Raw genomic sequence first — 26,946 nt, forward strand, 5'->3', positions numbered from 1 at the left:
CTATGGAGAGTGGCACTCACCATGTGGGACTTGGTTGCTGAGCTGGACTCAAGCATGCTTGACTTCGTGGCAGAAGCTGAACACTTCCTTGGGACTCTGGTAATAAGCAGCTGCAACTGGTGTTGGACTCTGCGCCAAGGCTGCACTAAGGTGAAGGGTCCTGTTATGGTGATGGATCCAGGTGGAGGAGAAGATGCACTCAGGTGGAGGGCTCTGTTGCTAGGAGCGCACGCAACAGAGCAAAGCTAAGTGGTGTTTCCCCTGTATTGTCTCTTTCCTCATGTGTGCTATTAGTGCAGTGGTGGGATTAGTTTCCGCACCGACCTATTCCCTAGTGAGGGTTTAGGGTCAGGGCGAGCTAGGGCGTTGAGGTACGCGTGCGGCGCCCGGTGCGAAACCGGCATAGGGAACGTTAGGAGTGCAGGGACACTGGCTCAGGGGAGCTCAGGAGGTCTCCAATTCCCTTTTCCCTATTGCAGGGCCCACCATTGTTAAAGTTACCCAGGTTCCCCCCTTTATTATTTAAATGCGCCTTACTGGAGGCGGTGTTTCCAGATATTGTATGTATAACGTGTAATACCTAAATTCGCCAGGTGGAGGCGGCGTATCCACCTGCACATTTTTATTATTTAAATGCGCCCCACTGGAGGCGGTGTATCCAGGGTCACATGTGTTATGGGTCCGCCTTGCGGTAACATCTGCGTCCTGACACACGTGATCATGACAGGGAACATGATGCGGGGAACCTGGTTATGGTAAAACTTTTGACTGTGCCACACAGGGATAGTTAGGTTAATGTGTTGATAAGGTAGGCCAGTCTGAATAAATGCATTTTTAGGGCACACTTAAAATTGTAGGGATTGGGGACTAATCGTATTGACCTGGGAAGTGCATTCCAAAGAATTGGCGCAGCACGTGTAATGTCTTGGAGTTGGGAGAGGGAGGTTCTGATTAGTGAGGATGCTAACCTCAGGTTATTAGCAGAACGGAGGGCACGGGTAGGGTGGTAGACTGAAATAAGGGAGGAGATGTAGGGTGGTGCTGAGCCATGGAAAGCTTTGTGGGTGAGGGTAATACGTTTGTACTGGATTCTGGAGTGGATGGGTAGCCAGTGTAATGACTGGCACAAGGTAGAGGCATCTGTGTAACGATTGATGAGGAATATAATCCTGGCTGCAGCATTCAGGACAGATTTGAGCCAGTGATCGGATGTGGGGGGCGAATGAAAGCTCGGAGTCAAGTATGACCCCAAGACAGAGGGCATGTTGCTGGGGAGTAATAGTGGAACCACACACTGAAATGGCAATGTCGGGCATAGGTGCATTAGTAGAGGGAGGAAACACAAGGAGTTCAGTCTTTGACAGGTTCATTTTCAGATATAGGGAGGACATGATGTTAGACGTAGCGTTTAGACAATCTCTGGTGTTTTCTAAAAAGGCAGGCGTGATGTCAGGAGAAGAAGCATATAATTGGGTGTCATCAGCATAGAGATGGTACTGGAAGCCAAATCTACTGATTGACCAATAGGGGCAGTGTGCAAAGAGAAGAGGAGGGGGCCTAGAACTGATCCTTGACGAACCCCAACAGTAAGTGGAAGATGTGGGGAGGAGCCAGCAAAAGATACAGTAAAGGAGCAGTCAGAGAGATAGGAGGAAAACCAGGAGAGAACGGTGTCCTTGATGCCGATGGAAGAGTGGCAAGAAGAAAGCCATTTCTCAAAGATATCCATAAAAAGTGTTGTCTAAAGTTTTCAAGAAGCCACCTGGGAGACACACGAAACATGTGGAAGAAGGTGCTCTGGTCAGTTGAAACCAAAATCGAACATTTTGGCAACAATGCCAAACTATATGTTTGGCGTAAAGGCAACACAGCTCATCACCCTGAACACACCATCCCCACTGTCAAACATGCTGGTGGCAGCATCATGGTTTGGGGCTGCTTTTCTTCAGCAGGCACAGGGAAGATGGTTAAAATTGATGGGAAGATGGATGGAGCCAAATACAGGACCATTCTTGAAGAAAACCTGTTGGAGTCTGCAAAAGACCTGAGACTGGGACGGAGATTTGTCTTCCAACAAGACAATGATCCCAAACATAAAGCAAAATCTACAATGGAAAGGTTCACAAATAACCGTATCCAGGTGTTAGAATGGCTAAGTCAAAGTCCAGCCCTGAATCCAATCGAGAATCTGTGGAAAGAGCTGAAAACTGCTGTTCAGTGTTCACAAACGATCTCCATCAAACCTCACTGAGCTCGAGCTGTTTGCCAAGGAAGAATTTGGCAAGAATTTCAGGCTCTTGATGTACAAAACTGATAGAGACATACCCCAAGCGACTGCAGCTGTAATCGCAGCAAAAGGTGGTGCAACAAAGTATTAAGTTACAGGGGCCGAATAATATTGCACGCCCCACTTTTCAGTTTTTGAATTTCCACAAAAATTTAAAATAACCAATAAATTGTGTTCCACTTGTTATTGATTCTTCACCAAAAATTTATATTTGGTATCTTTATGATATGTGGGAAAAGGTTGAAAAGTTCCAGGGAGCTGAATACTTTTGCAAGGCACTGTATGTACACCATTCTGCTGCTGTTCTTTAATGCATAGAAAAAAAATGATTCTACCCCCCTTCCCTCCGCTCCCCTAACAAATAGTGTCCTATTCTAAAGCCAGCAACTGAGTTTAGCGTGCCAACAACGGGATTGCATGACGTCGCTGCCATGTGCTGGGCACCAGTCACGTTCACCCTGACGTCAGTTGCTGGCCTCTGATTGGATGGCAGCGTGTATGGCAGAGCACGGACCCGACGGGTCTCTGCACCGTAATACACTGCAGTTGAAGTTTGTGCTGTCGGCGGCGGGCCCCTTACCCACATGGACCCGGTCATGACCGCCACCATTATGCCCCTGATGTTCACCGTGTACTGAGTGTTCACAGACCCAGTGCCGCCCCGATGACTGGAGGAAACCTGCGACCGCTGGGAATATAACTTCATTTTAGGCTGCCAGACGCATTTCCAGTGGCACCAGGTCACCATTTCTGACAGGTTCCCTTCAAATAGTAAAACAAGCAAAAAAAACCCTATACAATAAGATATCGCCGTGACCGTACTGACTAGTGGAGCAAAATTTTATTTTTTTTCTACAAAATGAACATCGTAAAAACAAAACCCAAACGACTGCAAATAGTTTTTACATTTTTTAATTCCACCTCACTTATTTTTCAGCTATGGCCAGAAAAAAAAAGAAAAGCGGCTGCATCTCAAAGTCGTCAATGAGATTTTCCAAATTAGAAAAGGGGGCCCACTAGTATTTTCCACCATTCCAGTCACCCCCCCCCCACGGATCCCTGCTCAAATGGCTCTCGTAATGATCAGTCTTATGGGCAAGTGGCCGCTGAAGTCAGTGATTGGCTGCAGCGGTCATGGGCAGGTATCACTACTGCCACCCAAGGAAGGCTACAAGCTTACTGGCACTGGAGGAGAAGGGGTTAAATAGTGAAGATGGGCTGATTTACGTAACTGTGACAGCGGAAGGCGCTCATAGGTCCTCTCCAAAAACAGAAAAAAAGATCGCTATACAATAAATCAGGTAAAAATAAGTCTATTGTGCATGGGTCAAATCGGTAATAATAATCCAATCTACCCAAATATGAAGTTATTTAACCCAAGAGGTCAATCGAAATGCTCTGCTCAGGTCTCCGCCCACTCCTGCTCAGGTCTCCGCCCACTCCTGCTCAGGTCTCCGCCCACTCCTGCTCAGGTCTCCGCCCACTCCTGCTCAGGTCTCCGCCCACTCCTGCTCAGGTCTCCGCCCACTCCTGCTCAGGTCTCCGCCCTCTCTAAACCGAAAGTACGCTCACGCAGGGGGCGTGGCCTGGCGTTGATTGACGCGCCCGGGGGATTTGCGTGGTCCGCGTACAGCACAGCCCTCATTGCCGGTGGTCTGAGAGTCACGTGAGTGTTTCCTATCGCTATTAACCCCTTGCCTGCCGCGCTCTCTCTCCTGCGTCACTCGAACCGAAGAAGACGCGCAGCAGTGTGAACGTGGTAGCAGTGGTGGGCGGCACGGACGGGAAACGTGTGGGGCTTTCCCTGTGTGATGTGACTGTCGGAGATTTTGCATTGCAGAGAGGAAAACGTTACTGTTTAGCTTCAATGATCATGATGCAAATGTGGATATGCGCTGCAGGGGGTGAGGGGCCGGGGAGATCTGCAGGGGGTGAGGGGCCGGGGAGATCTGCAGGGGGTGAGGGGCCGGGGAGATCTGCAGGGGGTGAGGGGCCGGGGAGATCTGCAGGGGGTGAGGGGCCGGGGAGATCTGCAGGGGGTGAGGGGCCGGGGAGATCTGCAGGGGGTGAGGGGCCGGGGAGATCTGCAGGGGGTGAGGGGTCGGGGAGATCTGCAGGGGGTGAGGGGCCGGGGAGATCTGCAGGGGGTGAGGGGCCGGGGAGATCTGCAGGGGGTGAGGGGTCGGGGAGATCTGCAGGGGGTGAGGGGCCGGGGAGATCTGCAGGGGGTGAGGGGCCGGGGAGATCTGCAGGGGGTGAGGGGCCGGGGAGATCTGCAGGGGGTGAGGGGTCGGGGAGATCTGCAGGGGGTGAGGGGCCGGGGAGATCTGCAGGGGGTGAGGGGCCGGGGAGATCTGCAGGGGGTGAGGGGCCGGGGAGATCTGCAGGGGGTGAGGGGACGGGGAGATCTGCAGGGGGTGAGGGGCCGGGGAGATCTGCAGGGGGTGAGGGGCCGGGGAGATCTGCAGGGGGTGAGGGGTCGGGGAGATCTGCAGGGGGTGAGGGGCCGGGGAGATCTGCAGGGGGTGAGGGGCCGGGGAGATCTGCAGGGGGTGAGGGGCCGGGGAGATCTGCAGGGGGTGAGGGGCCGGGGAGATCTGCAGGGGGTGAGGGGCCGGGGAGATCTGCAGGAGGTGAGGGGACGGGGAGATCTGCAGGAGGTGAGGGGCCGGGGAGATCTGCAGGGGGTGAGGGGACGGGGAGATCTGCAGGGGGTGAGGGGACGGGGAGATCTGCAGGGGGTGAGGGGACGGGGAGATCTGCAGGAGGTGAGGGGACGGGGAGATCTGCAGGAGGTGAGGGGACGGGGAGATCTGCAGGGGGTGAGGGGACGGGGAGATCTGCAGGGGGTGAGGGGCCGGGGAGATCTGCAGGGGGTGAGGGGCCGGGGAGATCTGCAGGGGGTGAGGGGCCGGGGAGATCTGCAGGGGGTGAGGGGACGGGGAGATCTGCAGGAGGTGAGGGGTCGGGGAGATCTGCAGGGGGTGAGGGGACGGGGAGATCTGCAGGAGGTGAGGGGACGGGGAGATCTGCAGGGGGTGAGGGGACGGGGAGATCTGCAGGGGGTGAGGGGCCGGGGAGATCTGCAGGGGGTGAGGGGCCAGGGCCATCTGCAGGGGTCAGGGTGATTTGCAGGTTGTTTGGGGCCGGGGCCATCTCCAGGGGTGAGGGGTCGGGGCCATCTCCAGGGGGCCGGGGCGATCAGCAGGGTGTTGGGGGGCCGGGGCGATCAGCGTGCTGAGATCATGTGGGGGACGCCCTTAGGGCTCATTCAGACGAGCGTATAATACAGAGGCGCCCTGTCCATGTAATCATCCGACATGGCACGGACCCCATTATTGATCAGGGCTGTTTTGGGGGACACTTGTCTCCACCAGAAGATTCGCAGCCTGCACTATTCCCAGCTGTCTATAGGAGCACATAAATGGCGGCTGCTGTATGGATGGAAACAATCCGTTTTTTTCTGCATGAAAATCTGATGGTTTTTCATTTGCTTGTCTGAACTCGGCCTGACTCCGCTCACAGCGCTGAATAAACTTCTATTTTTATCTTAAGGTATTATCTGAGCAAAAATAAACGTCTTGGACGTGTGAAGCTTTCTTTTTTTTATTATTTAATCTGGCGCGCTTACTCAAGTCATCTGACCGCTGCAGTCAATCACAGGCCGCAGCTAATCAGCTACTGGTGGAATGGTGACATCATAGACCCTTGGACAAGCTGCAGCCTATCTAACAGCTGGAAGTAGCGGCGCAGTGTTGGGAAAATTTCATGGCCAGACAATTCTATACAAAATTTAGGACCCCCACTGACAAATGATTCAGCACCACTTCCTGCAGCCGGTGAGCTAAAGAAATAAAAGCAGCCCAAAATCACTGTTTTGGTCGCTGCTGTCAGTTCCTATACAGAGTACAGCAGCGGAGGTGAGTTTGTCATTGGCTGCTGCGCTCTGCATAGGCAGCAGCTGAAATAGTAGAGGTGAGCTGCACTGTGCTCGTCTCTTAGACCAGTTTCATATATCCGCAAACCACAGTCCAAGTAGTGAGCACGATGTACGGATCGTCTGGGGTCCGGACTGCTTTTTCCAAACTGCTTTGTGAACAAAAACTCTGGCACCTGCGACGGTGTCTTAAAGACACTGTGCCCATAGGTGTGGAGCGAAAAATATCCAAATCTGCCGCCAAATTACTATGTGCACCCAAAAATATTCAGAATTGAGAGTCCTCAGTGGTTGATACCTTTTAATGGCTAACTGAAAAGATGGTAACACATTGCAAGCTTTCGAGACTACTCAGGTCTCTTCATCAGGCTAGACTAATACAAAATCTGAAGAATCATATATTTATACACAATACAGAAAAAATGCAATAGCTAAGACAAGTGACGTGAAGCAGAATTGTCATGGGGGACTGATAGACAGTTATGGAAATAAATATTGGAACAGTTCATAGATAAGGAGTGAACGTTTTATTGTCCTCTGATTGGGGTCTGGTTCTGTGTTGTGTGATGCCCCCACAAAGGTCTGAGGAGCAAATTCTTTAACTGATGTAAAAAGACATAAATCCATGTGACACATTCATACCTGCAGTGTCAAAGGTCATCATGAGCTTATACTCCCAGACTCTTCTCTCTCTCTGAGATTTGAAGTTACTTTTCAATACAAGTAATTTCATGTCCATCATGCTATGACCGGGGATGCAAAAATGTTTTGCCACAGTTAGAACCATTCTTTTTTCTCTTATTGTGTGGCGGTGAGAATTCATCCTCTTCTCAGTTTTTGCCCTGTCTCCCCTACATACAGACCCCCAGTTGGACATTTAGTACAAATAATTAAGTACACCACATTAGATGTGATGCAGCTGAAAGTACCTGGGATCTTGTAGTCCTGATGTGAGTTGGGGATCTTTATCGTGTCCGTGGTCATTATAAATGTGCAGGTTTTACATTTTTTCTGGTTGCAAGGAAAGGTTCCTGCAGCTGTTGGAGAGGACAAGGAGCTTCCGACAATGATGCTTCTTAGATTTGGGGGCTGCCTAAAACACAGCAGGGGGGGGTCTGGAAATATGAATTGTAATAAGGTGTCTTTGTGTAGTAAAGGTTGTAATTTCCGTGCAGCTCCCCTTAGCACCTCCATATTTGGATTGTAGGTGACTACTAGAGGCACCCGGTTCCAAGATGTTCGGCTCCATCTATGGGGTTGGAACATATACGATTGTAAATAATAATAATCTTTATTTTTATATAGCGCTAACATATTCCGCAGCGCTTTACAGTTTGCACACATTATCATCTCTGTCCCCAATGGGGTTCACAATCTAAATTCCCTATCAGTATGTCTTTGGAATGTGGGAGGAAACCAGAGTACCCAGAGGAAACCCGCACAAACACGGAGAGCATACAAACTCCTTGCAGATGTTGTCCTTGGTGGGATTCGAACCCAGGACCCCAGCGCTGCAAGGCTGCAGTGCTAACCACTGATTGTATCTGATGGCTTGGCTGTAGACAATAGAGTTTTTTATGTGTTTTGGATGGAAACTGTCCCATTTAAGGTATGTTGGACGGTCTATTGGCTTCTGATACAGGGATGTCTCTATTTCATTGTTCTGTTGCTTAATGATGGTGTCCAAAAAGTTAATTTCAGTGCTGGAGTAGTTGAGTGTTAAGGCTCATACTCACATGCGACAAACTCGGACAAGCCTCAATACCCGGCACTGCCGCCGGCACTCGGATCAGAGCTTTCAGCGCTGAACGCTCCAATCCAAGTGCTGGCGGCAGTGCCGGGTATTGACGTGCGAGACTCGTCCGAGTTTTTTGCATATGAGTATGAGCCCTTAGGTTGGTGGTGGGATGAAATTGATTAAACGGTTCATCTTTATATGTGCACACAAAGTCTTTATCAGTCAAATTCTGTTTAGAATCCGAGTGAAAAAAACTGAGAAAGTGGCCACCTTGCAGTATAGAATGAAAGAAGCGGGTGGCGGAGCTGCCGCAAGCACAATGGCAAAACTGCCGCAAAACCACTTCCGGAAAACATTTGTTAGCAGTTTTCTGGAGAGCTCGGCGTTGTGAAAACCACTTCCGGAAAACATCCGTTAACGCTTTCCTGGAGAGCTCGGCGTGTAAAAGATGCCGCATGCACACAGCCCTCCGTGGGTTTATGTGGGCGCCGCATTGCAGTCTTGCAAGAGCACTAAGCGGTCGTTTTAGCCTTTGCAAAAATGGCAATTTTTTATGAAAGCTTTTTTTTAGTAAATTATGCTGTAGAACGGAACATCTTTATGTTTTTCAGCATGAACCGAAGGTCATTTACAGTGCCTACAAGTAGTATTCAACCCCCTGCAGATTTAGCAGGTTTACACATTCGGAATTAACTTGGCATTGTGACATTTGGACTGTAGATCAGCCTGGAAGTGTGAAATGCACTGCAGCAAAAAAGAATGTTATTTCTTTGTTTAATGTTTTTTTAAATTGTGAAAAGTTTATTCAGAGGGTCATTTATTATTCAACCCCTCAAACCACCAGAATTCTGTTTGGTTCCCCTAAAGTATTAAGAAGTATTTCAGGCACAAAGAACAATGAGCTTCACATGTTTGGATTAATTATCTCTTTTTCCAGCCTTTTCTGAGTATTTAAGACCCTCCCCAAACTTGTGAACAGCACTCATACATGGTCAACATGGGAAAGACAAAGGAGCATTCCAAGGCCATCAGAGACAAGATCCTGGAGGGTCACAAGGCTGGCAAGGGGTACAAAACCCTTTCCAAGGAGTTGGGCCTACCTGTCTCCACTGTTGGGAGCATCATCCGGAAGTGGAAGGCTTATGGAACTACTGTTAGCCTTCCACGGCCTGGACAGCCTTTGAAAGTTTCCTCCCGTGCCGAGGCCAGGCTTGTCCGAAGAGTCAAGGCTAACCCAAGGACAACAAGGAAGGAGCTCCGGGAAGATCTCATGGCAGTGGGGACATTGGTTTCAGTCAATACCATAAGTAACGTACTCCACCGCAATGGTCTCCGTTCCAGACGAGCCCGTAAGGTACCTTTACATTCAAAGCGTCATGTCAAGGCTCGTCTACAGTTTGCTCATGATCACTTGGAGGACTCTGAGACAGACTGGTTCAAGGTTCTCTGGTCTGATGAGACCAAGATCGAGATCTTTGGTGCCAACCACACACGTGACGTTTGGAGACTGGATGGCACTGCATACGACCCCAAGAATACCATCCCTACAGTCAAGCATGGTGGTGGCAGCATCATGCTGTGGGGCTGTTTCTCAGCCAAGGGGCCTGGCCATCTGGTCCGCATCCATGGGAAGATGGATAGCACGGCCTACCTGGAGATTTTGGCCAAGAACCTCCGCTCCTCCATCAAGGATCTTAAGATGGGTCGTCATTTCATCTTCCAACAAGACAACGACCCAAAGCACACAGTCAAGAAAACCAAGGCCTGGTTCAAGAGGCAAAAAATCAAGGTGTTGGAGTGGCCTAGTCAGTCTCCTGACCTTAACCCAATTGAAAACTTGTGGAAGGAGCTCAAGATTAAAGTCCACATGAGACACCCAAAGAACCTAGATAACTTGGAGAAGATCTGCATGGAGGAGTGGGCCAAGATAACTCCAGAGACCTGTGCCGGCCTGATCAGGTCTTATAAAAGACGATTATTAGCTGTAATTGCAAACAAGGGTTATTCCACAAAATATTAAACCTAGGGGTTGAATAATAATTGACCCACACTTGTATGTTTAAAATTTATTAAAATTTAACTGAGCAACATAACTTTTTGGTTTGTAAGATTTATGCATCTGTTAATAAATCCTGCTCTTGTGTGAAGTTTGAAGGCTCTAACTTATTTGCATCTTATCAAACCTGCTAAATCTGCAGGGGGTTGAATACTACTTGTAGGCACTGTAACTAATGGTTTCACTTGTGTTGATTTCTCCGGCAAATTGCGGCCTGAAACGTTGTTCAAAGAAAGTTTCAGGCCGCAGTTTAAACAATGAAACTGTAAAGTGTCGATGCGACTTCACGGATTCTGTCGAAGAACGTCTCACAAAATAGAAGCACATCATTAAAAGCTGGTAATTCGGATATATAGCACATATCATCATTAGGAAAATATATAAGGAAAGCAAAAATAAGATGAAAAGAAATACCTACGGTGCAAAAAATAATTACCGGAGAGAAAGTCTGTCCTATCGAGCTCTATACCACCAGAAATAAAAGGAATGCGTAACAAAAAAAAACACCTTGGGTAAATTATCCAGAGCAGCGTTAAGGGGGTTTTACACATAGCGATATCGCTAAACCATCACCGATTTGGTGACGCATCAGCAATATCGCTATGTGTGATACTTACCTCCGACCGGCTCCCCCGCTGTCTGTCGTTGATCGCGCAGCTCCATTTCTCGTCGGGCGCTTCCTGTGGCGCCGACGAGCGACGTGTGGACGCGGGCGGGAGGACGTCACGATCGCCGCGTCTGAAAGGTAAGTAACGACCGCTGTATCGCTGCTGCATCGCTGTGAGATCTGCCTGTGCGGCAGCTCACTAGTGATCAGTTAGCGATGCAGCAGCGATCCTGACCGGGTCGTATCGTGGTCGGGATCGCTGGTGCATCGCTAAATGTAAAAGGGCCTTTACTTATGGACACACTGAAGAAAGGTGCTCCAAATGTATGACCAGGTGCGTGCCTCGCAATAAATTACGAGCATCTTTGGGCTGTCCGCGCTCTAGAAAATGAGATTTTCAGCTACAATGTGCCCCAGTTTTCTGGTGGGTTATTATTAACGGCCTTCAGCTCCATCTTGACCCATGGTGACTTGATGGATGAACGTTCTGTAGGAAGATACATCTTCTGCTAACCTAGATGGGTCCACCAGGGTCTTCTCCACCACTATCTTGATAGTACCAAGCCACGGTGGTCTTCCTTTTCGCTTTGTTCCTTCTACTCTTCCGACCGTCATGATATTCCACCTTCTAGAAGATTTCCACTGGGCATCATGGTAAATTTTGTCCTGTCGTGGTTGATCCCACCTGTTTTTGCTATGACCCGTTTTTTTAGAAAAGTGTGTATACGGTAACTTTATTAAACACTTATTGATGCCAGAAAATTTATTTATTGGGATGATAAAATCTACCCAATATTTTTCAGGGCTTTGAAGAAAATAGGGCCAAAAACTGAAACCACTGGAGTAGAATAAGCTGGTGGCAGATTTCTTAAACCTTAGATTCCTCAGAGTCCCCCACCTTATACTCTGAGGACAGCTTTACAGCCCTTTGACGTTCTCTGCCCTCAGATTAGGTGGCAAAAACCTGGTGACAGATTCCCTTGAACACATATCCTGGTTTGCCTCATGTGTTTTTTACTCCTTGTTTCCAAATGTGTTTCTTTGTGGTTTTGCTGCCGTAAGTCTGTATCTACATAGTGCACATCCTGATAAGTGCAAGGAAAATCAATGTATGAACAGCTGTGTCCAACTTTTTGACTGGTACTGTACATCATCACCCTTCAAGGGGTTGGTTCTCCCAAAATGATCATTTATTCATCCGTGGTAGAATAGGGGATAACTTGCTGATCATTGGGAGGGGTGCAACTGCCATAACCCATAGCCATCCCAAAACAGAATGCAGTGGAAAGGACCATGCTTGGCCTCAGCTCCATTCACACTCAATATGACTGCTGAAATAGGGAAACTTTGTCTTTTATTGAAGGTGCCATAAGCAATAAATTGTGTTGAGGCCGAGCATGCAAACCTCTTCTCCCATTCAAGATGTGGCTGAACAGGGCCCTGTTGTTGGGGTTTCTAAGCCCCATTCTCTTTATCGCTGAGGTTCCCAGCTGTCAGACCAACAGGGATCAGCAAGTTTCAATTTATCCAAAGATAGAGATTTTGGAAAGACTGTTTTAAAGGGAATTTGTCAGCAGGTTTTTACTCTGTAATCCAAGAGCAACATGATGTTAGGGGCTGAGACCCTGATTCCAGCAATGTGTCACTTGCTGATCTGCATGCTGTCATTTTGATGAAAACACAGTTTTCTTTGCTGCAGAGCTCTGAATGCTGAGCCCTAAATAACTCCACTCACAACACTGGCAGGTTTCTGTGTACACTGTATATGGACAGAAAGCTAGTCATCAGTGGCGGTGGCATGGTTGGACTAGGAAACACAAGACACATAGTCCTGTAGTGATAATCTCCTGCTGATAAAACACTGATTTTATTGAAACATCAACAAGCAGCCCAATAAGTGACACATCTCTGGAATCAGGAACTCAGCACTTGCATCATGCTGCTCTCAGATTACATAGCAAAAATCTGGTGACAGATTCCCTTTAAAGTGCCTTTTAAAAACTTCTATAATGTGTACAATTGAACTACTTGTCACCATCACTCATAGTAGTCGCAGTGTGTCAGTAGTCGTACACGACCACATTAGGTGTTGTGAGTTCATTTTCCCCTTCGTCACTGAGGTCTGGTGAACTCCCTATTCTGGTAAAGGAAGGTAATGAGCCTGATTATCAGGCACCTGAGCCTATTGAGGATGACTGGCTGAGTGGAGTCACGGACTGGATATAAGGCTGCCGACGCCCTTCTGCCCTGCGGGTGATTTCTCTGTGGACTTCTAGGACACCAGTCTGATTCCTGCTCCTCTAAAGCTAAGTTTTCTGTTTTGCCTGTTAGCATTTTTGTTTTGTTTTCCTTGCTTTTCTGTATTCTGCCATTCCCTGCTGGGGTGAGCTGAATCTCCTTTTGCCTGTAGCTCTGTCTTCAGAATATTCCTGAGTACTGACATAGCTTTTTTGAAGCCTAGCGTCTTCAGGGCCTTTTTCTCTGTCAGTCTGTTGGCTCTTATTTTTCATAGGGTTTTTCACGGATTGCAGACAGCAGCCTTCCTGTCCTTTTCTATCTAGTTAGCTTGGGCCCCGTCTTTGCTCAGTCTATCTTTCTGTCTGTGTTAGTATTTTCATCTTGCTTCACCGTCATTATATGTTGGGGGCTGCCTATTGCTTTGGGGTCTGCTCTGGGGCAGTTTAGATTTCCCCTTTCTTTCTTTAGGCCTATTTAATTCTCTGGCTGTGATCGAGGGGTCTAGGGCATCGTAGGAACCCCCCACGGCTACTGCTAGTTGTGTTGATAGGTTCAGGGGTCTGCAATCCGATAGCTGCCAACTTCTCTGGTTTTCTGGACTTAGCTAGCATTTCTGTTTTTGCCTCCTACGGTGACTCAATCATAACAATTAGGTGGTCAACAACAGTATACTTTATACAGAACTTTAGAAGAGAAACAATCTTACATTTTTTTTATGCCTTAAAGCTAAATTTTGTAATAAAAAAAATAATTTTCCTTTTCTTTGGCCAGTGTTCTTCATCATCAAGGTCCTCCTAGAAGCATGGAAAATGTCTCCAAGACCTATAACACGAGGCAGAAGAGAAAGTCAGTGGCGACAACCTTGAAATCTCGAGTGGATTGGAAACGAACCAAGCGAGACGACATCTGTCAAATCCTGGACTCTGACGAGTCTTTTACATCAGAGGAGGAAGAACTGGATCAATCGGATGAAGAAAGCGAAGACAGCAGCACTGACCAATCAGAAGATCCAGCTGATAAAGCCACACTTCCTGAAGAAGATGGAGATGAAGGCCACATCAGAAAACCCAGACTCAAGAGCAAATCGGCCACGATAGAGAGTGACAGCAGCTCTGACAGTGATGGACCCGGAGAAAAAGTAAATCTCAGGCGAAGCTGTGTTATTAAGGAGGATGACAGTGACGAAGAAGTCGCTAAAGAGTCATCTGATAAGGAGATCAAGGCCCAAGTCAAGAAACGAAAGAGACAGGAGGCACTAAAGAAGCTTGCTGCGAAACAGAAGTCCCGAAAACGGACCACCAGTCGCGAGGCCACCGAAGGAACAGTATGTCCTCCATTTTTTTTTTTTTTTTTTTTACCATGGCCTTAGTGATATCTTCATTGATACTAGTAGTTCAAGATCCATAAAAGAGTTGTCCAGCCTAAGAAGAAAAGTCTGTTGTCACTCCATGTGTCTGCAGACTACCGAATCGTGACAGTGAGTGATATGCACACCGGCAAAATTCTCCTGTATTCCCTGTGCGGGTGGGTGACCAGATGTAAGTGATATGCATACTTGTCACGAGCCGAGTTGACTCACCTCTGATATGATATCAAGAAGCAAAGTTGAGTCTAATAGACACCTGACCACAAGTATGCAAATCACATACATGTGTTCACATAACTTCCCACCCGCACGGGGAATACAGGGCAATCGTGATAGTGTGCACAATGCTCACTGTCACGATTCGGCAGTCACATAGAGTGACTGCAGACTTTTCTTCTTAGACTAGACCATCCTTTTAATTTGAATAGATTCATGTGACAAAAGTTTCTCCTTTTTCCCCCTTCTGTCAAACTTTGGTCCAGGTTCCTCCAATCATCTGGAAAAAATGGTGACTTTCTCCTCTCTTTGGACACAGATGTGTCCTGAAACAATTTGAGACTTTCCCCAAAAAGGATGCAATTTAAATCTCCCCTGCAAAGAAAAAAAAAACCTTACAACATGACTAGGGGACTAGGCACACATTGAATCCCTAGATATGTTGCCAGGCTCTTTATTTGGTCAGACTAACTTCTGTTACCTCTGTTGGGTGGCATTTCTGAGACCTTTTCTGTTCTGGAGATAATTATTTGACTTAGGTCTGAGGGCAATTTACTGTAATACCAGATTGCCGGGGACCGCAGTGCTGATTCGGCAGCTGTGTTTTGATTGCCACCAACACTTTTTTATTTTTGCACTGTGGGCACATGCTCCATGGCCTACAGAACACTGAGGCACGTGCAATGAAACATTATGTCCTGACATCAGTGCCAGCGTGAGGACGTACCTTGCGGGCACAGTTATAGTGCAGTTTGTATGGCCCCCGAAGGATGGATGGCCAGATGATCAGTTGGACCTTTACTATTGCTGCAGTCTTTTGAAAAATGTAGTTTTAACATGTGGCTCGACATATGTGGGATAGCTAACATGAGGGATGGCTAACACTAGAGAAGACCGAGAAAGAATTCAGAAGGATCTATATAAGCTTGACCAATGGGTAACGAACAGGAAAAAACACAAGATTCTACATCTGGTGCAAGAATAACAAAAATTACCTCTACAGAATGGGAGGAATAGAACTAAGCAACAGCACGTGTTGAAAAGACTTGATTATACTAATAGATAACAGACTGCACATGAGTCAACAGTGTGATGCAGCAGCAAAAAAGGCAAACAGTTCTAGGATGTATTAAGAGAAGCATAGGATCTAGATCACGTGAAGTAATTATCCTCCTCTACTCCTCCTTGGTCATTACTCATCTGGAATATTGTGTCCAGTTTTGAGCACCACATTTTAAAAAAGACATTGAAATACTGGAACAAGTTCAGAGAAGAGCTACCAGGATGGTGAGTGGACTGCAAAGTATGTCCTACGAGGAATGGTTAAAGCATCTGGGAGCTTGCAAAATAGGAGACTTAATAGCTGTCTACAAATATCTCAAGGGCTGTCACATTGTAGAAGGATCATCTTTATTCTCATTTGCACAAGGAAAGACTAGAAGCAATGGGATGAAACTGAATGGGAGGAGACACAGATTAGATATTATAAAAATCTTTTTGACAGAGTAATCAATGAGTAGAACAGGCTGCCACGAGAAGTGGAATGGAAGACTTCAAACAAGAGGTTGGACAGACATCTGTCTGGGATGATTTAGTGAATCCTGCACTGAGCAGGGGGATGGACACGATGACTCTGGATGTCCCTTCCAACTCTTAACATTCTATGTAAGTAAGGCCGGACTAGTCCATTGGGGCATTTCCTTTCCCAGAATTATCCTTCTTCGAGCCTGCAGAATAAAACTACGTTCTTCAAATTTTTCTGCATTATTAAGTGCATAAAACACCCAGACAGCTGCAGTAACGGTTGGGGAAAGTCATTCATTGAGAATAGGGCAGGAGAAGTCATCTGGTCATTGCTTATAACCTTGCAGTTATGAGATCAATTCGCTTACAGGTGTTTCGTTTCAATAATCTGTTTTTATAACCTTGTCAGTGAATCCAGAGTTGGGCCTCTGCCCAGGATCTTCACCTCTTGGCCATAGTGGTTAGAAAGAGCGCCTCCCGCTTTGGAGAACCTGTGCTATATCCATATATATATGGACACTGTGTAATGCTTAAAGTGGTTTCCACCCCTGTTAACGGCCCTCGGCTCTTCATTTGATTATTAGCCTAGTACAACGTCTTATGTGCATCACGCCACAACGTTGCGCCAGGCCGGCAAAACAAAACAAGCCAAAGATGCCGGGAAGTAGGAAGCAGTTATCGGAGATCCTGTCCTGCAGATCGATTGGCACCATCTCTAGACTCTATGCTTCTTCTTCCTGTAGAGAGAGCATGTGAGTGTTGTAGCCAATCTCTTCGCTGTCCCTTCTTCTAGTGGCACTGCAGACAAACAGAGCACTTACCGATAGATTTACCCACAGATTATATCTGATTTCTGATGGTCTGAGCCATGGTAGTTTGTATAAAGGGACTTTATAAAGGGGTTGTCCATCTGTAGGATATGTCATCAGTATGAGATCTGCACCCCCACCGCTAAGATGAGACCTGCCCCAGTGGTTGCTGTATATAAGCCACGTACGGGATGGAGTACGCTTTTTAGTTGCCGATTACTGCACCCTATATACTTTTTACTTGAAGATATTTTTCTGTTTTGTTGTGGCCGCCATTTTTGGTCACAGGAAGTGTAATCATATGATCTTTTCAGAAATTGATAGATTAGATGATCCTCGGCGGTGCGGTCGGTGGGTTCAATATAATCACACTTAATTTCCTGCAGCGATTTTCGTTCTCTTTCATTTTCAGACCCCATGATATACTGTTTGTAGCTTAATCCAAGGTCCTCTTGTGGTAGAGTCTCTCTCAGTAATACAGGATACTGGATGTGAGCTTGCTATGTATCCAGGGTGCTGAGGTTTTCAGTAGTTCATCATAACAGCTTCTTTCCTATGTCTGTCTTGCATTAATTTGCTCTTCATTTGCTTCCCTCTTTATCTAAAACCTGCATTGTCTGCCTTCCCTGAGACAGTACATGCTCTCTCTCCTCTCCACACTAGAGATCTGTGTACTAACCTTCCCCTTTCCTGCTGCTCTCTCTAACACTGATAAAGCCAGGTGCAGGGTATCTGACAGATGTGTAACATTTCTGCAGATCACTCACTTCAATTAAAAGAGTTGCTGACAGAATGGTGCAAATGTTGTAATGAAGATACACACAGCCTTTAATGTGTTTGGTGGCCTTAATTAGTCCCTATAACCTTTAATATGTAATTTGCAGGAAAGTCCAGATGATGCATTTGCACCTTTGACCCCAGAATCACTTGGCGATCATGATGACAGCGATGATATGTCAGACTTCATAGTGCAGGATGAAGAGGAAAGTAATGGTGCAGAAAATCCGACCTCAAGCTATAAGGAACTGTTCAGGAAACATCACATTTCTCTGTGTAAGCGTCATTGTATTATAGCACTGAATTATATAGCGTGTGTAGTTACAAAAGGTACATTTTAATCAATAGATCTTGGAATAATAATAAGTTCCACAATTCGATGTGATAAAAAAAAAGTTCCTGTGCTGAGATCTTATAAATGTGCCCCTGCTATGTACTGTCTTACTTGCTGTGTCCGACCATGTAGAGCTGCTCCAGTTCATGGCCGGCACATACCACATCTCTTGGCCGGAGCAGGAAACACAAGTGAGTATACAGACAGGACAGCAGGGGCTGCTTTCTGAGGTGACCTTATTTCCCTGCTTGTTTTATCACAGGAGCAAGAGAGTCTCCATCCCTCTAAGTTCATTGTAAATCAAGTTGTGACATACAAGCTTAGTAGCCAGCAGAGCTCCTAGATCACTGACTTGTGCAAGTAATTAGCACAAGTATAAAGGGATATCGTAATTAGATCTTGCTGTATGTTACTAAAAGATACGTCTGTGTTTTCCTCTCCAGCTGCCGGCCACGATTTGCCCTTTCATCTTCAGAAAGTGATTAAGGCGTTCCTAATTAACATCACCGATGAGAAGTTTTTGGCAACACTGTACAGTAAGTAGAGTAAAGGCTTAAGGGGTCTTTTTATCCCACGAGGTGATGGTGTATCGCTAGCTTTTGTTATCATTGCCTGTGGGACCCCAAATAATCCTGAAAATGAAGTTAATGCTTCTCTGGGGTTACACTGCATCCACTAATTCCCTCTAGGGCAGCGGCGCTCCCGATTATCTCGCTCTGCAGGGCACTTGGGGATGGTTTCAGCTTTCCGTGTCTACTGTGTATTGAAAAAACATGCAAGGGTGCAGCCGTTTCTTACCAATCTTTCCACCGATTTTTTTTTTTTAGCATTTATATCGTGTTTTGTTTTTTTGTAGAGGGTGAAAGAAAAAAGAGATACGCCAAAGATATGCTGAAATCGCTGAATCATTTGGACCAACGTATCATAACACCACGTCTAGAGAAACTGACCGCAAGCTGTCGATGGTCTAAGAGATATAAGGTACTTTACACATGGAGTCTTTAATGAGAAGTTATCAGAAAATGACCTATTTTTGCCTTGCATGTATTTTTGTTTTTTAATTTATGTTTTTCATATAGCGGTCTGTAAAAAAAAATATATGAAATAGAAATCGTGCAAATTTTACATGGGCCACTGGAGCTTTTTTTTTTAGACACCCACTTCCTGTGTTTTGTTTTGTTTTTGTTTTTTTTCAGAAAGAGATTTCAGCAGGCTCATTATCATCAGAGACAGGTTACAATGACAGATAACTCTATACACCGCTCATAACACATTATCCACCAATCACAAATTTTGATGTGACAGCTGACCCCTTCACAATGACCTTTGCACACACTGAATAGATATTTCAATAGGAAAGATAGGGTCCGAATCTGCTCATTGATTCTAGTACCCTATATATCTGGATTTACTGAAACGGGAACTTAGAGTTTTAAAAAGAAAACAGTCACCGATGTGAGAATTGCAAAATTGGTAATAAATATTGTGAGATGAAAAAAAAACATTGCCCACATTTAAAAAAAATGTACATATACACCACAAAAAACCCAGATATGTGCAGGAAACCAATCTTTATGTTTTGTTAGACGACATAGTGAATATACTTCAGTTGACATTGATTGTTTTTGGTTTGGGGGACCTGCACAGCCCTTTTCAGCAGCTGCATGGGAACTCTGGTGATACTACTGTTCTCTCATATTATGGAAGGGCCAAATGGGCTCCACTCTCGGGATCTTGAGAGGCAGAGGGTGCAAGGAGAAAATCTAATTTTTATGTCCATAGGTCTTAATAGGAAATATTTAAAAACATGCAAAACACAAGCCGCGAAGACACCATCACTTGTTTCTCAACGCAAGCAATGACTAGCCAGGTCTTTCCCCGGGAAGGAACAACCACGGGAAGGGCAGTCTCCAATGAAGGAAACCACCTATGCCAAAACATGGTATCCATCCACAGACAGCTGTTTCGGGGTATTTGCCCCTCATCAGTGTGGAGTAGGAAACTGGCTGGTAGGAGCAATGCCTAGTAGAAGACTGTGAAAAATGAGGATGAATGAACTCATGGAGATCCACATCCAACACTGCGGAGACACCATCACATGTTTCTCAACGCAGTGATTCTAGAGCAATGCCCCCATCCCTTATGAGAAATATGCAAAAATATGTAAAACACAAGCCACAGAGACACCATCACATGTTTCTCAACGCAAGCAATGACTAGCCAGGTCTTTCCCCGGGAAGGAACAACCACGGGAAGGGCAGTCTCCAATGAAGGAAGCCACCTTTGCCATTGCTCTAGAATCACTGCGTTGAGAAACATGTGATGGTGTCTCTGCAGTGTTGGATGTTGATCTCCATGAGTTCGTTCATCCTCATTTTTCAGTCTTCTACTAGGCATTGCTCCTACTGGCCAGTTTCCTACTCCACACTGATGAGGGGCAATACCCCGAAACAGCTGTCTGTGGATGGATACCATGTTTTGGTGTAGGTGGTTTCCTTCATTGGAGACTGCCCTTCCCGTGGTTGTTCCATCCTGGGGAAAGACCTGGCTAGTCATTGCTTGCGTTGAGAAACATGTGATGGTATCTCCGCGGCTTGTGTTTTGCATGTTTTTACATATTTCCCATAAGGGATGGGGGCATTGCTCTAGCATCACTGCGTTGAGAAACATGTGATTGTGTCTCCGCAGTGTTGTATGTTGATCTCCATTAGTTCGTTCATCCTCATTTTTCACAGTCTTCTACTAGGCATTGCTCCTACTGGCCAGTTTCCTACTCCACACTGATGAGGGGCAAATACCCCGAAACAGCTGTCTGTGGATGGATACCATGTTTTGGCATAGGTGGTTTCCTTCATTGTGGTGGTGTCCTTCCCGTGGTTGTTCCTTCCCGGGGAAAGACCTGGCTGGTCATTGCTTGCGTTGAGAAACATGTGATGGTGTCTCCGCGGCTTGTGTTTTGGATGTTTTTACATATTTCCCATAAGGGATGGGGGCATTGCTCTAGAATCACTGCGTTGAGAAACATGTGATGGTGTCTCCGCAGTGTTGGATGTTGATCTCCATGAGTTCATTCATCCTCTTTTTTAATAGGAAATATGGACATGGGTGGTTGTGTTGAAAATAACCCTTAAAAAACAGGATCAGGGAGAAATGGCATTAAGTGTCACATCCCCCTGGAAGACCTGGAGTCGGACGGTCACGTCAGGTAATGAATTGCAGGTCTTCACTAGAGATGGTGTGATTTGCTTTCCATATGAAATGGATTTAGTTTCCTCTGGTGTTGAAGAGGTTAACGACCATTTCTTTGCTGGTCAGAAACATGCAGCTCCATTTCAACTGCTTCTGATCTGGTCATTACCTTTTCCTATAAAAACTGGTTAGACCTTCTTGTCCCTGCTGGTGAAAGATTCATCTTCCTGTGCTGTGTGCTAAAGCTAAGTGGTTGGAGTAGAGTTGTTGTAATAGTGTTTTGTGGTTTTCTGTAGTACGTGTGTGTTTTTCTCCTGGTTCCTGTTCCCATTTAGTTTATTCCTCCCTGTCCCTATCCTCCTCCCTATTGTTGGTTAGTGCTTTTGTCTGATTATCCCTATTTTGTCTTTGTGTCTTGTTTACCTTATATTTCTGTCCCAAGCATCATGAAGTGGGGGAGGGGACAGATTAGGGTCTAACAGGGGCAAGTAAGGTCGGAGATTCAGGCCTCTCAACCTCCAAGAGAACCCCAAGGACTGTGATGGCTAGGGTCCCACTTCCAGAGACAGTTTGAGGCCCTCCTTCCTTAACCAAGAACGTCACAGCAATTGCTAGAGAAATGTCAATACACTAATACAGTGACTTGAAAAAGTTTTCAAACCCTTGAACTTTTCCACATTTTTTTTCACAAACTTTATTGGCAGATTTATATTTTTCAAATATTTAGAAAAACTTTTATCATTCCCTTTACACTTCAGAAATACTTTGTGCTTTGTGTTGGTATATCACATAAAATCCCAATAAAATACATGTACAGTAAGTGTGGGTGTAACATCAAAAAATTGTGGAAAATTACAGTATTCAAAAAATGTTGTGAGGCGCTGTATATTTCCCAGGAACTGATGACGTACTCCCCACTCCCCATAGGGGCCAGTGAGTGATGGGGAAGCTGGACATAGAGCCCTATCTGTGTCTCTATGAAATTTGCTGTCCTACCTTAGGTCTTCATCTTTACAATGCCACTGCACATTAGTCAAGATGTCGTCCTCCTCCTTCTGCTTCCTCTGACCTAGTCTACACAGTAAAGCCAACAAGTGAATTGTAGAAAATGGAAATATATTTAGATATTTATTGTTTTATATAAATATACAATCCTCACCAATTGAAATTGCAACACCAAGAAGGAAAAGTCATGGAATTCTGGAAATCACAGGGTGGAGATGTTACTGATATGCAAATGATGAGAAAACGGAAACAATTTTTTCAAAATCTCCATGCATTCAGTGTGGAGTATGAGCGCCATGTGCAGAAATCCCATCACTTACAGATTGGATGCAATCACTGAGGTTATTATTGGTTGTCTGAGGAAGGTTCTGTTGTGCTGAATGCCCTTGGGCTAATCATCAAGATGCACCGCTGGCAGCTCCTGTGTAATCACCTATCAATGATGTCCCAGATGTGCTCAATGGAAGACCAGTCCAGACGCAATGCCACTCAGGCTGCTCACAGACAATCGGCCTCCTCGTGCAGGCTTCTTCATGGCATTGCCCATGTGGTCTCCAGACCTATATCTGGCTATCTTTTCCTTGTCCAAGACAAAAGCAGGACTCTGCTGAAGAGGGTAGATTGTCATTCCAGCTTCTTCTGCACCAGGATGGCCTTTGAGAGCGGAGGCGTGAGGTTAGAGGACACCATTAGCTGGACATCTGTCTCGCAGCCAAATGTTCTGATGGATTGTGTAGACACTGACATCTTATCCTTGGTACGTAACATCTATTTTCACCTTCAGTACAGAATGGATCAGTATGGGCCATTCTTCGAATCCGACTGGTCCACATGGGTAATGACTAGGGCTGAGGTGATTAATTCACCATTGGAGATCAGCATGATTTTTAGTTTTTACAAAATCAAAATTTAGATTTTTTTTTAAGCTCCTTCCCCTTTTTTGTAATTGGTGGAGCAGGCAGTGTAGGCGGGAGAGTAGAGCTGCTGATTGGCCGGAGCAGCTCAAAACTGAGCGGGAGCGGAGTACGGAGAGAGGCAGGAGACGTTCAAAAGTAGAAGTAGCTGAGTGGGGCTGGACTGTAATTAGCGGCACCCTAACTACCTCCATTAACAGCCAGAGCACAGATCAGAGGGCAGTTTCAATGTAGTGTATAGAGTAAATAGGTGGTGTCGTCTCCTTACAATGTTTTCTGCAGTTGTCCTCCTCCTCTGTTCCTCAATGCTCCTTGTCATCAGAAGCTCCTGTTGTTCTGTGTGTCAGAGGGTTAAAGGGGTATTCCCATCTCCAAGATCCTACCCCAATATGTAGTAGGTATAATCTATTTATATAATTGCCTTGTAATGTTTTCATTTCCTGTTCTGTTCAGATGTCACCGTATCCCAGAATTCCAAGCGGAGGACGTTCACCGACCGCCATATTGGGACACCCAAGTGATGGGTGTCTCAATATGGAAACTGCTGCTGGTACCAACCTATTGCGCGGTACCACCAGCGGAACACCGTCGCACCACACACACACTTTATACGCTGTACGCACCACACACACACACTCACGCAGCCTCTTGCGCGGTACCACCAGCGGAATACCATTGCACTGTACCTGCACAAATTCCGCGCAGGCGCAGTGAATCATTCGGCTGATCCCGGCGGTAGATGCGCAACGTGTCTACAGGCAGAGGAAGCCGGTCACATTAAAGGGGTTTTTTCCCAAGAACGAAAGTTCATTTTAAAAATTGTCTGTGTCTGACCATGTACGAAGTATACCACATCTCCTGGACAGGAGAAGACGCAAAAGACAATACTGACATTGCAGCAGGGGATCACAGAGGATTCATTTTGTGTGGTAAAATAATTCAGTGACTGTTTTTAAACAATATTTTACATCACAAAATGTATCCTCTCAGATCCCCTGCTGTAATGTCAGTATTGTCTTTTGCTTCCTCCCCTGCTCAGGAGCTGTGGTATGTTCTGTACACGGTCAGACACAGGGGTGAGAGAGACAGAGCACAGGGGGGAGACAGCTCAAACAGGACAGCACACGAGAGGAGAAACACAGCACAGGAAGGAGAGAGACAGCAGACAAGGGGGATAGCACATGGTGTAGACAGGTCAAAGAAGAGAGCACAGATGGGAGAAGTCAGCACATGGGGAAAGGGAGAGTGGATAGGTGGGTGAGCACATGGGGGGGGGGGGGGAGAGATTCTCAGCGCCGCAAAGCCTGCCCCCCATCGTGACGTTACCGCCCTCCCGAAGCGATAGCATTGGGCCTCCATCTAGTAATATAATATTAGCAAATACTTCCAATTAGAAATGTAATATAGTTTTTCTGATTCGCTATGTCTCATTCCTCATGTGCAGGACCTTAGTAATCTATGGTTACGGCCATTGTTATAGTGACAGCTAGTTGCTAGTGGTTGTAACCATGGATACATAAAGTCCTGCAATACCTTCACATGAGGAAAGAGACAAAGCAAATCAGAAAAACTATACTAGATTTCTAATTGGAGATATTTGCTAATTTTATTATCATTACACCTACTACATATTGGGATAGGATCTTGGAGATGGGAATACCCTTTTAAGCCTTTTACTCTCCTTTTTGTAAAAGAGGAAAATAAGCTGTATGCAGGAGGGGAGGTAAGGGTTAACGTCCTGACAAGTGACCCCTTCTCTATTTGGTCTCCTGTGGTTTCTCACCTCTGCTCTCCATAAACCACAGTTTAAGACTGATTTTGACCCCTGCCTGTCACCTCCATCCAAACTTCTCCTGTGTTGGGGGGGGGAGGGAGTATAATGACCTCCTCATGACCAGAAATCTCCTGTTTAAAGGGAACCTGACAGCAACTTGGTTGCATTACTTTACAGCATAATCACAGCTCTAACATTGGTCACAGACCAAAAGTCGCAGACAAGATGCACAGATATTATTATTATTATGGCGTGACTTTTCGGAGAACTGCGGTCACCGTGCAGCCTCAGCCTTAATGACCCCCATGCTCTATGGGCAGTTACATGATGATCACAGTGATGTGGCTAAACTATACAATTTGTTGTTTTACCGCTCCTCGCCAACCCCTCTGCAGCCTTTACTATTCCGTGAACTGCGGCCAAAAGGCAGCCGCTGATTGTCTGCAGCGGGTACATGATACAAGTCCCATTACTCGCCGGGAACGGTGGTGCTGCACAAAAGCTGGCCTTTGTTTATTGCATAGACTGACCTGTGGTGCATTTTTGAAGCTCGCAACATTTTTTTTATGTGGAGATTTTTGCCATAGACTTTAATTAGTTGCAGAAAATCGTAATTGCGGATATGCATGAAAAGCGCATGTAATCCGCACAAGACTGTGCCAATAACATGTTGTCATAGCATCAAAAACCAAGCAGCTTTATTTAAGGCCTGATATACCAAAGAGTGACACAAACCGCGGTGTCAAAAATGCAATTAAAAACGCAAGTAACCTAATTTAGGTGCAGAAATGATGCTTAAATTCTGCAAAATCAAATACTCCTTGTGGGAAGTTAGCCGTGTAAGCCCAAAACGCCTCAGCCTTACTGCGCACTCTCTCTCTCACATGCCAGTCCAGAACGCTCCATTCTTGCCCCCGGTCATGACATGGCAAGGGTGTGGTATCAAAGATGTCTGCACTGACCTCTGATGCTTTGAAGGCCACAGGCCAGCACTGTACCTTTAAATGTACCTTTAATACTGACGGACAATATGGCCACTATGGGGTCCGTAAGTTGGGGGGGCAGTCCCAATGCTTGGGGGGGCTGTGTGTGGGCCATTCTACAGTGAGGGCGGGCTGTAAGAGGGCAATTATACTCTGCGGAGGCCATTATACTATGTATAGAGCTGTGGAGGGAGGGCATTATATTGTGTGGAGACTATTATTACATCTGGTCCACTCTTAATTGTCTGGCCAAGATGAGCAGAGACCACTCCTCTCTGCTTCACACCTGACTGCACTTAGTTGTACATATATTGCAGAGTACAAGTCTGCATAGACTTCAGTCTGCATTGTGATTGCTATAAGTGTGTGCTAGAAGTGTGAAGATTAATTTAAGAATTAAAACCAGAATTGAACCAGAAGGGAACTGAAGGTAACTGGACACAGTCACTGTAAACAATGTTTCTGTTTGTTTTCACTTTCACCCCAATAATCCTTCACTTTCTGCTAATTCCCCTAATCCCAACTCCTAGTAAGGAACTGTTCATCTCTTCTTCAATCCTCCCCATCCACCTCACCTCCGCCTCAAAACTGTTCCTTAACATACAATCCTCTGTCTCCAAACACAGACAGCCCCCTCATGCCCTCTCCTGCTCCCACCTGCTAACACTTTCTCTGCTCCTTCTCACTGCTGGTGATATCTCTCCAAATCCTGGTCCTCCTCACCACATTCCCACAGTCATTTCTACCTCCCATCCACGCTCTATCACAACCTTCCGTAACCTCTCCAACCTTATACCCATTCACCCAGCCCCCGCTTCCCCAGTCCCACTAACAGGAGCTCTGTGGAACGCTCGCTCTGTCTGCAACAAGCTTTCCTACATCCATGATCTTTTTGTTACTACCAAACTCTCCTTCCTCGCCATCACCGAAACCTGGCTCACCCCTTCTGACACAGCCTCTCCTGCTGCACTTTCGTATGGCGGCTTCCACCTTTCTCACACCCCCCGCCCCAGCAGCAAACATGGTGGAGGAGTTGGTTTTCTCCTGTCAGATACCTGCTCCTTCACCCCAATCCCACTGCCACCCTCTGTTACCCTCCCTTCCTTTGAGGTGCACTCTGTGCGCATCTACTCCCCCTCCAACCTCCAACTGGCTGTCATCTACCGCCCCCCAGGGCCAGCCACCACCTTCT

General features: G+C 46.3%; 1 protein-coding gene across 2 annotated transcripts in view; it reads left to right on the forward strand.

Moving 5' to 3' along the window:
• The first annotated feature begins 3,835 nt into the window (after positions 1-3,835).
• CCDC82 (coiled-coil domain containing 82) overlaps positions 3,836-26,946 on the forward strand; it is a 47,565-nt gene continuing 24,454 nt past the window's right edge. For both annotated transcript variants that reach the window (XM_073582948.1, XM_073582950.1), the window contains exons 1-5: positions 3,836-3,953; positions 13,635-14,187; positions 17,663-17,831; positions 18,333-18,425; positions 18,746-18,870. In XM_073582948.1, coding sequence (XP_073439049.1) covers positions 13,666-14,187; positions 17,663-17,831; positions 18,333-18,425; positions 18,746-18,870 — 909 coding nt within the window. In that variant the 5' untranslated portion in view covers positions 3,836-3,953; positions 13,635-13,665. The remainder of the gene's footprint in view (positions 3,954-13,634; positions 14,188-17,662; positions 17,832-18,332; positions 18,426-18,745; positions 18,871-26,946) is intronic.

Source organism: Dendrobates tinctorius, unplaced genomic scaffold (genome assembly GCF_039654945.1).
Source record: "Dendrobates tinctorius isolate UK_male_01 unplaced genomic scaffold, ASM3965494v1 ptg000075l, whole genome shotgun sequence".
In the NCBI taxonomy this organism is placed as follows: Eukaryota; Metazoa; Chordata; class Amphibia; order Anura; family Dendrobatidae; genus Dendrobates; species Dendrobates tinctorius.